General features: G+C 44.7%; 2 protein-coding genes across 5 annotated transcripts in view; one reads left to right on the top strand and one right to left on the bottom strand.

Moving 5' to 3' along the window:
* Nucleotides 1-3,387, top strand: part of LOC146799479 (uncharacterized) — a 165,390-nt gene extending 162,003 nt beyond the window's left edge. For both annotated transcript variants that reach the window (XM_085627035.1, XM_085627034.1), the window contains exon 5: nucleotides 3,054-3,387. In XM_085627035.1, coding sequence (XP_085483161.1) covers nucleotides 3,054-3,255 — 202 coding nt within the window. In that variant the 3' untranslated portion in view covers nucleotides 3,256-3,387. The remainder of the gene's footprint in view (nucleotides 1-3,053) is intronic.
* MIS18BP1 (MIS18 binding protein 1) overlaps nucleotides 1-13,434 on the bottom strand; it is a 772,466-nt gene that overhangs the window by 722,912 nt on the left and 36,120 nt on the right. The gene's annotated exons all lie outside the window — the stretch shown is intronic.

Raw genomic sequence — 13,434 nt, 5'->3', positions numbered from 1 at the left:
ACTTCTTGCCTGTGAGTGAGAGTACTGAACTTTGCTATCTACATCCTGCTTTTTAAGGTTCTCCAAGGGCATTATGGAGCTTGCCTCCTGTTGCTGAAGTCCCTGGGACGTCAAAGACATCACCTGCATCTTGCTTCCAACACTTGGGCTCCTCTGCTGTGAGTCCTGCCCTGTCATGTGGTGCCAAATCCAGTCCTCGGCGCTTGGAGGTTAACTTGGTGCTGCAACCAAGAAATCAACACACAGACTCCAGAGTATCGGTTTGGAACCAGCGCATCCCTGAGAAACTGACCTATTACTCCTGCCTGCACCGAAGCTGTGGACTCCGCTCACCGAGTATCCGACACAACGACCTCGACTTTCAACGCAGCCCTGACGTTGCTGCAGCGTCTCCGAAGAACCCCCACTGTGCAAGTTTCAGACACTGCATCACTGATGTCTGTGGTGCACCGTCCCAACTCCGATGCGTCCCCCGACCCTGCGCTGCTTTTCAACCGAAGCATTGCCTTCAGCCAAGCACTTAGACTTGTGTGTGTGTGTGTGTGTGTGTACACAATTTACACATTGCCTGTTTACTTTAGCCTGACTGCTCTGTGCCAAGCTATCGGAGGGTCAACACAGGTAAGTCTTTAGTATGTACCACACGTACCCGGACTAGAGCGTGGTTCCCTACTTGGACAGGGTGTATACCTCTGCCAACTAGAGACCCCATTTATAACACTCGCATTGACTTCTATTGAAGTAGAGGCAATTCCAGGGGGGAAACAGACAAAATAGAATCTGGTTTATTGGCATCTATGCGTTGAGTGAAATAAAATAATTAGACTGAGGGGAAATACTTGCAAGTAGAGAATGTTTATCCTCTGCGAGAAATCTTTATACTGACAATAACTCATACTGAAGTTTTCATTTTTTTGTATTATCTAAATATTGAATAGTGATTCCAAAATAGGGAACATATAAAGTTGTCCTCCTTCTGCTACATTGACATCATGTGTCATAATCCAAGATGGCTCCAGCATAGTTGCCAAGGTTTCAGATTGCCATGTGTGAGATTTTTATAATTTCTGTGAAATTATGAGTGACATTTCAACAACTATGAGCGATACTTTCTCGCAAGCTAAATCAAGCAATGAAGACAACGGAAACATAAATATCAGAAATTACACCCATTTGAGCAACAAGAAATTTAAGATCTTAAAACTGCTGCAAAGCACCAGAAGTGGAAGGGCACCCAGTTATGGCATGTCACGATATTGCCTCTCATTGTACAGTAGATGGTCATGTGCTGTGCGTGTCCCTCCCTTCCACAGAGGACAACGGGCCATTTCCAAGCCCCACCATCATTTGAAGACACACACCTGCAGGGCATTGAAACTACACTGCAACAAACAGGGCGCATCGCTGACCACATAGAACTATCTTCATACTAACTAACCCCCCCGGGGCCATGCATCGTCAAACTCCTACCTAAACCTCATGCCGGGAAACAGAAATCAAAGTTTTTTTTTCTGACCTATGTGTTGGAAGTGTAATTTGCCAGCTTTTAGGAGTGTTTTTTAACACACGGGGGGGTTTGAGCACATGAAATGCAGCTTCCCATGGTGCACACAATGGGCCCTGTAAGAGGGTGGCCCCCTTAGTGCCACTGGGGCCGACCAAACAGCCAAAACATCCATAACATTGGGCTAGCCACTCCTCCCCGACCCGCCCACCCCCAACCAAACCCTTCTGGTTTCTCGCAGTTCTAGAAGCCGAAACATAAAATTATATTTATACCATTTCATGTTTCCGCTTCTCGCACTGCGAGAAAGCAGTTGGGCGACGCTCCTCCGCCCACGTGGAGGAGCCGCCCCTGCTGATACCGGCACTATGGCTTGTCAACAGCAAGCAAGCCTTTGTTTCACAATGATAGGCGTCTGGACTGTGTTTTCGGTTCCAAGAGCAGTCGGAATGTTGTCAGCATATTGATGGGAAGCTGACGCCGATTCTGTGTGGCCCTTCTGTAAAACATAAAATCTGTGTGAAGGCTGTTAACAGTGGCACACATCCTGACCTCTTCACAAGGATTCCCCGTTCTGGTAGATATGGAGAACTAGGCAGGGGGAAGAGGCTGGGGGGTTGTCAAAAAGGACGATTGTATTTGCTCAAGATTACACCGTTTTGTAAAGCAATAAGAGTGGATGTCTGTTAGTTAACCGTTTTGATGGCTTGTCTACCCTGACTGTGGTCATAATATAGACCCCTCTGTTGTATATGGGGGTGAAAGATATTTAGTACAGCCCCCCGATACTTACTCTGCATATTCCCATGTGCTTTAATACATACAAGCGTGCAGCCTGTTGCAGAGGCGCACCTAAGTCTTTGTCAATGCTGGAGCCCTTTGGGCCCTTTAGTAATCCAGGGATACTCTCCGTCTACATGGGACCCTGTCCAACAGGATGTGAGTCAGCCCCAACATGAACAGTTACACATGGATGATCCATCTCGGATGCCTAAGTGTGACACTGACTCGCACGCGGACAGGCACCATTTTGTATCATCCGGCTGAGGCCGGCACAACACAGTAATCCCATGGCATTATAGCCGACAGCTAGTATAATTGTCAGAAGAGAAATTACCCCCAAAATATAAGCCAAGTACAGCCGCCAGAAAGCTGGCGGCATTCGCCAACAAGCGCTTGAATGCGTGCGCACATGTGCCTGCGGGGCAACGGGGGTCTGACTTTACTAGTTTAGATTCCTGAAGGTCCTGTGATGTGTTTAGGGGTTTGGGGAAAGGCTGCTGATTTATAAGTGCAGAATGAGAGGGATTGCACGTGAACTGTTGGGTCTAATTGATTACCATTCAACAATATTATTAACTTTTCCCCAACCCAAGATCTTTAGATTCTCTATAAGTGAAACTTTAAATGTATGGTTATATGATGGGAGCGCATACTTGGATACAGGGCTTCCACGTACGCAAGATTGTATTATATTATTGGTATTTGTTTTAAGAACTGGTTAGCTTGATGCATGTCGTAAAAAAGTATCATTTCTTTTAAATCCTAGCAACATCCCGCTGACTGATGACATTTTGTTGACTTTAATTCATTTGCGGCACTTGGAAGAGCTGGATATTTCCAACAACCACGTGTTGACCCCGGAAGCGATTATGCACTTCCGCAACGTGACTGCGAACTCGGTTCATATCATCCGGAAACGGCCCGCAAGTACTGTAACTTGCCAGGTTTTTTCTACGCTGTATGAGTAATCGAATGTTGCTTGTCGGCCTTTAAAGAAATGTAACGTTCTGAAGTTCTAATGATGTATGCATTGTTTGTTCAGCCATGGTTTAAGCATGGTTGGGTATTTACATGTAATAAAATGAATTTTTCTAATTAGTGCTCAAGTTGTTGATTGTATATTGAATGGGCAAAGGTTACTCGCTCTGTATAGCTGTGAGATGTGGTAGCAACCTATCAGACTATTCCTGCGCGTACACAGCACCGGGACGCAGCTTCTTGGTGGTGAGCTGCTGTCTGCTGCTAAGGACTATGGTGAATCTGGAACAATAATTTGGACAAACACTAGTTGATGGTGATGGGCGCTAGTGCTGCTCCTGGCTGAACAGGTATTGGCCGTTGGGTTTGGGGTGATCTCCTCCTCCTGCTGAATCCGAAGAGAACTTAGGTGTTCTGTTTGATTCTGGCCTTTCCATTGCCCCTCAAACCTCTGCTGCGTTCTCCAATATTGCTGACTGCAAACGCTTCCCAGTGGCTGCCGCTCATGGGTCTCGGCCGGACTATGCCAGTGTAAATTACTTAGGATTGCCTAAATTTCTTATCATGCACTTCAAAGGGGTTTAAAAACGTGCAGTTCTGCTCATCATGGGTGTGACTATGCTCCATCATGCCTGCCCACTTTTGGTCTGCAATGGTTGCCCATCACGATATCCCTCTGCACTGTTCCTTGAGCGCCTTATGGGCACTGTCGCTCCTTTATCTGGAAACGATCCCGGCCTGTAGATCTTGGATACGTTCTATATCTTCTATGCGTGTCTGCAGTCTACATCTTAATTTCAGTGTGGTCTGTTTCTTGGTGTGCCACATCTCCATAGGCGCTCACCTGTGTTCCATTCTCTCATCCACATTCGGGATCCACACGTCATTTCCCCTCACCTCTGGATCACTGATCCTCCTGCAGCTATTGACCGGCTCCGCTGGTTGGGTGGCCTCTTGGGGTGCTGCGAAGGGCGTAATACTCAGATTCCAAGCTCTTGCCAAGGGTCTGAAAAATGCAGCCAGCACAACAGGGGGCAGGCCATCTCAACTCTGGACTGAACTTCCATCCTTTCGCACATCTTCAAAAGCTGGTTTTTCTACACTCTATTGATAGTTGTGTTATGCTTGCCTTATCCTCAGCGTCATGAAACTAGTAGGTGTAATTCTGCCCCACAAGAAGCTTTCAACGTAAATTAATTGAAATGACTCCCGTTTTCTAAAGGTATCTCTGGCTCGCTGTTTGGTAGCTTGGCATAGCAGAGCGATCAAACCCTGCTGGTGGTATTTGAAGAAGCAATGTACAGCACAACATAATTCAAATCGGTGTTGGAAATAAACAGCGAAGCCTGGGGATACAGAAGCTCTCAAATAATAGGAACTCTATTCTTCATACTAGTTACTAATGACAGACATAAGCAATAATAGTCTAAATGACATGAAATGTGCATAACTCTCCAATTGTGATTACAAATGTGGACCCTAGAGTAAAGTTTTTGGAAGATGGTGAAACATCTTGTGACTATATTGCATTAAGTCTTCAGCAGGCTAAGACTTCAGAACTGAGCTAGGCTAGAAAATAAAGTAGATGGCAACTGATAGGTGTGCAAAGTTCTGTATTCAATGGAGTGCTCCACATTCCAATGTTCTAATAGAAGTTAAGAAGTGGAATTCTGGGATTGGCTCAGCGGTTGCTCCTAGTTCTTTGAGCGTGCGCTTCATACATGCAACCCACGGTTCGTGTTTGAGTCGAGGCACAAGATCTTAGGAATAAAGCATCACTAGGAGTATGACATGATAATTTAAAAATCAATTTCGTATATTATAATCAAAACTCTACATGAGGGACGGAAGCACCCAGCAGAACGGAATTAATTACTGCTAACACTTCCAGGTACCACAAAGGAGGCTTTGATAAACTCGCCTTTAGCAGTAATCGAATTGTCCAGTATTAGTCTAAATGTCGATTTTGTTTTTCAATATTTCAAAAATAAAAGTTATAAAAAAACGAAAAGTAAAAAACGAGTTTTATCTTCTTTATTTAGGTTTTCCAACAGTTGGAGATTTTTTGCTCCGTCGTTCTGCTTTCAGTACATTGCCCATTATGTAGGGCTGAATAAACATTAACATTTCAGCAAACCACTAACCGAACGCCATCGACATTTGCATCAGTATTTTCATCTTACCAAGAAAGAGTGAATACAATATTGAGAGAGCCTTGTACGGGGGTCGTCTGTGGCTGTGTCATATATGCCACAAATGTGCCTATATCGCAGCACACCATTTGTTCTCTTGCTGTTGACGGCTGCATGCTTCACACTTTTCTGAGACATATATTGGGGTTACCACCAATATCTCCAGCACGCTCATGATAAATTAATTTAGCTGTCCTGATATTTACCCTCCGATTTGACCTGTGTAGCTAATCTGAGTCCACTGAAGCTTGTTCCGGTGTATTGTCTTGGGGCTAACTAAGGGTCCTGTCCAGACGGCCATAGTGCCATGTCCTTGGTCACCTTTTCGTCTGTCCTTACTGCTTTTGTTCTTATCTTTTCTGCCAAAGTCCATTCTAGCTGACCCTTTTTCCATGCCTCTTTCACAGGAGCTCCAGGGGGCAGCCGGTAAATTACAATGCGTTGCCTAGCCACTAAACCCAGCTGTGCAAATTTGTAATAGGGTTAATGGTTCCTGGCTTTGGGTAGGACTCCCACTATTCAGTGTAGAATTGTAATCTCAATGTTGATCCCTGTGACTGTTTCTAGAGTTCTCACAATGCTTTCCCAGTATGCCTGTAGGTGTCTGCATGTCCATACTATGTGTGGGAATGTAGCATCTTGTTCACCACATCTGAGGCAACAGGAGAATGTGACTTCACAAAATAAAATGATGGACGGAGTGTTGAAACTTTTTAAACATTCAGCCCTACACTCAGATCTGAGTTTAGTCCATCGTTATTTTGCTAGCCGCGTCACCACAGATTGAATCCAGTAACATGCAAATCAGTCTTGACCCTGCTTTCCATGGGAATAGTCAAGCCCAAACTGCCAAGCCAGGCCCTCCCTGGACCGGAAACAAGCAACCTGGGGAGGAGAATGTGTCCGGGTAAATTGTCTTGAGACGTCTTAGGGTCATGGATGTTCTGTGTAAAAAGTTCAAGGGAATTAGTTTAAATCTGGCGTTACTATAGACTTCTTGCACCGTAGCGCACGCTCTCCCCTATTCGCCATCTGACATGTCTTTGCAGGCCTACTTACCAGGCTTACCTGACTTGTATCGGAATTTTGACTTTAACTACTTTAATGGCGTTATAAGGATTCAACACCAGCCGGCGTCCATTTTCCAGCGTTAACAGTGACTTTAACTTGGCTTCGGCTTCGGCTTCGGGAGTGCCAGAAAAACCCACACATATTTCCCAGGCTTTTCTTGATAGTTTTGCATTTTAGAGGAACTGCTGTGGTCCTACACTAAATGCCTCCTGTTTTGCAGCGAAGGTGATGAAGGTATCACATGGTTATAGGTCTCTTGGTATGTTACGTCCCTCTCTCTCCAGTCGTCTAGATAAGTCAGTGCCATTTAGTCTAAAAGGTGACCACCAACCCACCAAATTTCTGACTCTCTTCAAAGGGTGGACATCTCAAAACTTTTTTCACGGTTGTATCCCAGGCCGACACTGTAATTCGCAATGTGTGAGCAATGATTTCCCAGGCTACTACTTCTCATCGGCACCTGAGAGAGAGCATCTTCCTCAGGCATGCCTCCCACCAGCATTTTCTCCCAGTTGTTGGCTTCATCACCCCTTTTTTGCTGCATGTTGCATTTGTTGCAATTGTGCCACCAAGTAGTACATTTCTACGCCAGGCAGACCAAAACTGGCTTCCTCTCTATCTTTTTGGACCCTCCTCTTCTTCCCTGCCCATACTAGGGATGTTAGTGGTTGTTCTAGCTCCTTAAACATCTCTACAAACGGGACTCTGTATTCTGCAGCACATACAAACCATGCCGAAGTAATGCCCTCTTTGCCACAGCGATTCTACCCGCAACCGAAAGGGGGGAGATACTCCAGAATTGCATTGATAAATGTTGGTCTTTCTGTACTCCCATCATATTATTGTTGTATTGCCTCTCCTCTCCTCAGAGTGCCCAATTTGCACACCCAGAGAGTAGAAGCTATCGGTCTCCCAACGCAAGCCCTTGTTAGACAAGTCAGCATTCTCTAGTGTCCACAGCCGCACCAAGGGGACCAGTACTGCCCTGGCTTATTTGTGTAGCCTTGACATGTTGGCGAAGAGGTCCAGTTCTCGTGGCAGGACGGGGACTGCCATCTGAGGCTCACTAATTTATACGACTGTGCCACCTATATACATAGATATGACGTGTACTGGGTCCCCAATCTGTATCTCCCCCACTCCTGCCATGCCCCTCTACACTTAGTCACCAAGGGTTCCGCTGGTAAGGGTAAAAGCGATGGAGATCGGTGACAGCCCCTCTGAATCTTCCATTTTGTGGCTCACTCCCCCGACCTAACCCATGCCAGCTTGGCAGTATAAGAGTAGTTTCACCGTTGCCATCAAGCATTGAACAAATCTCATCCTTTTCGGGACCCTCAGCATATGGTTCCAATCTAATGTGTCGAAGGCTTTTTCGACGTTGAGTGTTACCAGGGCACCCCCTATGCCCGCCGGTTCACAGCATGCACTACATGGGTTTCAGTCTTCAAATATTCAAGATTCTGGTGTACCAGCAGGCAAACTACTCGAGGCAGCGTGAACTCCAGAGCCTTAGCTAATATCTTGACATCTGCTGTCATTAGAGAGGGGTCTACACAATCCAAGGGGCACAGGAAAAAGAAAAGTTAGAAATAAAAGCACGGAGGCAGAAAGAAAAGAAAAACAATGTAAAGAATATTTAAAACGGGCAATATTTATGACTATCTTTGATATGATTACAGATTATTAGCACGGAGACTGGGAGACATCGAAAGACTGCGCATTATGCACGTGATTGTTCGGTGGTGGCTGAGGGGGAGGCGGGAAGGGGTACGCACCTGCAACAAGTGTTGCACCTGCTAGACGGACCTACACAGATTTTCCACACCACTTTGCAAACTTTAGTTTGAGGCCGGCCTATGTTCTTCAGACATTTTCAGCTGCAGCTGTACGATAGTGCTATAGCCCCAGATAGGCTGTCATTGTTCAGGGCACTTATATCTTCTAAGCATGTCCTTTGTTTCATAGAAATGTTTATGCGTGCCTTTTAGGAGTAGGTTGGTCGAATCCGCGTTTGAAGGGCACTCTCCACCGTCCCCCATTGGGCTGTTTAAGCCTTAATTGCATCCAAAAAAAGAAAAGTAAAACCAGAAACGGAAACTTGGATCACTTTTCAAAGGGCCGCCAAGTTTCTAAATGACGGGACACATCAGTCCGTCCTGGGTTTTCAGCCAACAGTATATTTAATTCTGGGTCTCGAGTTTTTCTCAAAAATGCCAAAAAGCAAAGAGATGTTGACTTAAAAGCTATAAGTGGGTGAAGGTGTAACAGGTGGAGACACTTGTCACCTCGGTTTTAAAATGTTGCAAAGTTGTCTAGTTCACATTAAAAATGTATTTTCTTCATGTCCAAAACTTAAAGTAAGCACCCCCATTTCTTTTATTTGGACTCACTCTTCATTCACATCATCCACAAGTATTGAAAATGCCAATAATTTTGTTTTTTTACAGTGTAAAGATTTCGACCAAGCACCACTACCGCAAAGCAGAGGCACATCTCGAGCTGCACAAGTGCACTCTTTCCTAACACAAAGACGAGATAACTCACACATGGCAGCAGCACAAGATTCTGTCACCCACACTGAACAGGCACATCACAGGTAGCAACAGGGCACGCTTCTCTTCCTAACAGAATAGGTACAACTGGAACATCAAAAGGGCAAGCTTCTCTTCCTAACAGAATAGATACAACTGGAACCTCAAAATGGCAAGCTTCTCTTCCTAATAGAATAGATACAACTGGAACATCAAAAGGGCAAGCTTCTCTTCCTAACCGAATAGATACAACTGGAACATCAAAAGGGCAAGCTTCTCTTCCCAACAGAATATATACAACTGGAACCTCAACATGGCAAGCTTCTCTCTCTAATAGAATAGATACAACTGGAACATCAAAAGGGCAAGCTTCTCTTCCTAACAGAATAGATGCAACTGGAACATCAACAGGGCAAGCTTCTCTTCCTAACATAATAGATACAACTGGAACATCAAAAGGGCAAGCTTCTCTTCCTAACAGAATAGATACAACTGGAACCTCAACATGGCAAGCTTCTCTCTCTAATAGAATAGATACAACTGGAACATCAACAGGGCAAGCTTCTCTTCCTAACAGAATAGATACAACTGGAACATCAAAAGCGCATGCTTCTCTTCCTAACAGAATAGGTACAACTGGAACATCAACAGGGCAAGTTTATCTTCCTAACAGAAAAGGTTAAAGTGCTTTTTTTCATGGGACAGCTGCAGCAATGCATACTTCCCTCTTTCACAGAACAGGCGCAGTTTAGGCAGTGACAGTACAAGCTTCCCCTTGCAGGACTGGTACGGATTAGGCAGCAGCACTGCCAACTCACTTCCTTGCCCAACAGAGTCAGCATGGCAGAAGTAACAGTCGCTTTTGTGTGTCTGACCACAGCCGCAGTAGATGCTTCCCTTCCGAACAGGTTCATCATGGTAGCAGCCGTGATCTCTCCATCACTCCCAAAACATGCGCAGTTACAGCATTAGTCGCATGGTGGTTATACACATGAATCTAGTTCAGACAGTATTGTCATGTCGGTTACACAGATATCTGGAGCACTAGCTTAATTCACAGAGATGAAAATATAGGTGGTTGAGTGATTGAATAATGTAAGGGTTGCCAGTACTTTCGACTGGGTAACAGTCCTTAGTTGGCAGCTCACTTGCTGTCACGCTCTGTAATGCCTCCTGCACTCTCCTGCAATGCTGTCAGTGATGCGTCTGTCATCGCCTGAAAATCCTGCTGTGGTGGCTCTTATCTTTGCTGTCACTTCTTCAATGCCTATTGTCATCTTATATTTCTTGTTACTGTCACTTCCTTTAGATCTTATTGCTGCTATTCACATGCACTTTTAGTGTACCTAAACAGAGGCCTGCTCGTAGTATGAAAGGATTAGGAAAGCGAGAAAGAGCGCGAGAGATAGTGGTTTCCCGTAGGGTCATTTAAAGATTGAGTCACATAATGTACCTCTGTGTGCTGCTCTTTGTTCTCCACCTTCATTGCTCTTCTGATCTCTTCTTTCCTCTCTATTACATAAGTCTCTCGGTTGTGCCTTCCCTCCATTCTCTAACTCTGTCCATTCTCTCCCTCACTTTTTAGGTGGAGCCTACAGCGCTTGCGCTGTGAGGTGATCTATTGTCTGTACTTTGTGTGGTCTGACTCATCCCACACTTTGGATTGGCTTTCCTGTGTGTCCTTTAAAAATCGTAGCCTGCAAATGGCTACTGGTGGGTGCATGTCCCACCTTTTCTCCCAAGTTCACTCCCATGGAGGCGAGCAGGGGCACTCATGCTACTTGCCTGTCTTTATATTTCTGGTTTTCCCACCTCAGACAGTTTGTACAACTCATCTTTTTAGGTCTCTCATAGGCAGCGCATGCGCTGCCTCTACGAGGCATCAAGTAATCAGTATTACTACTGAAACTCTACCAATTGCATTTGTCTTCGTTTTGTCGCTTGACATTGGTGGAATCTGGCATTGCTGTTCTTATCTTGCTCATTGTTGGCTTGTGGTCCGATACATCACTTCCTTTTTCTTCGGTTTCTGGAGGAAGCAGCATCGACCAACTACAGTTAACTTACGCTGCTGGCTGTTATCTTTTTATTGAGGGACTACTTTTTTCTTTGCTGCTCGCATTTCCACATTCTGGCAGCTTCCTGTACTTACCCGACCCTGTTTATTTAATTACGTTTAATTTATTCATAATTAAATCACACTTAAATGATGCAGCCGAGGCTCGAACCCTGTTTTCCTGCTCCAAAGTCAGCAGCGTTCTTTGTTGAGCCACCTCCTCGCACCGTTTGTTGTACTTGGTTTCAAATGCTACATTTGTCCATCTCAACCTTGTTTTTTTTAATTGTATCTGTCTCCCCCTCCATGTGTATTATTTTTTTTAATTTGTCTCTCCCCACCCCCCCCCCTCCGAGATCGTGGTTTATTTTTTAATAATTAAATAATGCAGCCCACGTCGAGGCGAACTCTGTTCTTCAGCTCCTCTATGTACATCATCAGTGACGAGTCCGGTGAAGAGGCCTCCGCCACCCACTACGAACTCCGTCCGCTGTGACAGGCATCACTTGCAAGTAAGTGTTACACTTTCTGTTTCATATTTAGACCGTTCCTCTGGTGCCCCTTGTTTAACATTATATCTGTTTAACTGCAGGGCATGCCAATTTCATTTTGTGTGCCGGCTGTTTGGCCGATGCTACAGGGAGAGGGCGGGGCACAGGGGAGGAGCTCTTCAGGGCAACACAGCTGCACCAAGTCAGAACGTGTCGCAATTGATGTTTGACTTCCTGTAGGCATGCTTTCCTCGGCTGCCACTGTAGTAACACACATTTGCAATGCAGTAGGTCTTGTGTTTGCCAGAGTTTTAACTATTGGCATTTTAAATGACAATTAATAAAAGCCACTGTCATTTACAATGCCAATAGGTCAAACTCTCGCAAATTCAAAACCTATTGCATTGCAAATGCTTGTTTTGTATTTCCCGTTCAGGGTGCTGTAAACCCGTGTACTTTCAATACTTGCTCATTGGGTGTAATCAAGTTTCAGGCTTCTTGAGATGTACATACTTTGCCTTGCTCGACTGGATGATGAAATGCCATTTAAATAGGGATCTTCTGAGCATTAAAAACATTTGCTTTAATAACGTTCTTTAGGCTCGAATGTAAATAGCATTTAAATAGCATGTAAAGTCCCGGAAAGACAATGGAAAGTTACCATGAGCCCAAAAAAGTCCACAAAATCCGATCTCAAGGTGTGGGAAATAAAGGTGCCAAAGGTAAAACAAAATGTGTCAATGTACAGACCTACTTCTGTTCTTGCTGTTTTGTTTAGAGCAACCAATTACTTGTTTTAAAGTGAGCAAAAAGCCCGGATGAAGGCTTTTCAATAAGCGGAATGTGTGCCCTTATTGCATATGTTGATCCGTGCACTCTACAACTAGAAAAGGGAAGCCTGTTTTATTGTAGGGTGCAAAGGTACACGGACGGATGACACTTAATTGTTTTAATAAATTATTGGTGTCTAGTGCCGTCAGTGATACGAGTCTTGTTAAAGATATTGAAGGCATCTTTTTGTAAATAGGTAATTCATTCATGCTAACACTCATGTGCAAAATGAGAATATGAAGTAATTCCCATTAATATATAGATGTGTTTTATCATATGCGTACATATTAGCATCATTATGTAAACAAAGTTTTTAACTAGTCACTTTTTCCAAACACGTTTATTTTTATTCACTATTCAAATGCATTATTTGATATGTTTCTGGGAGGAACAAAAACGGTTTTGGCTGTTTGATGGCACCTTACACTGCTGCCAGCATTGCTCTAACAATAATATATTACACTACTACATTAGTACTTTTAGATCTCGCTTTTTCATTCAGAAACGAGACGTGTTGGTTTTACCAGTGCTTGTTTGCTTCCGTATGGCTACTGCGCAGGGCCCATCCTGCAGCTCTGTCACCCTAAAACATCTACAGGCCAACACTGCAGCACAGGGTCTTTAGCTCTGTCACCCTATGCCACCCACCCGCCTTGACTACAGCGTAGGGCCCATCCTGAAGCTCTCTCAATATAACCTACTCCCAGTGCTGAAATGCAGTGCAGATCGAAAGTGATGCTGTGTAACCCTATCTCATCCCACAGTACGGAGCTGCAATGCTTGCACCATGCCACATTGTTGAACTGCAGTGAAATGCACATCTTGTAGGTTTTGTCATCATAATTCAACCAAAGCAGTGTGGCAGTGCGGGGTGCCATTTAGCCCTGTCAGCAGAATCAATTTCCACGTCGCTGGACTCTAGTGCAGTGCTTATCACTGCAGCTCTCTGCTATAACTTGCTCACAAAGCTAAACTGCAGTGCAGGCCTATCCTG

Source organism: Triturus cristatus, chromosome 9 (genome assembly GCF_964204655.1).
Source record: "Triturus cristatus chromosome 9, aTriCri1.1, whole genome shotgun sequence".
Taxonomy (NCBI): domain Eukaryota; kingdom Metazoa; phylum Chordata; class Amphibia; order Caudata; family Salamandridae; genus Triturus; species Triturus cristatus.
The sequence above is the reverse complement of the archived record's forward strand: the minus strand, read 5'-3'. Positions and strand labels throughout refer to the sequence as shown.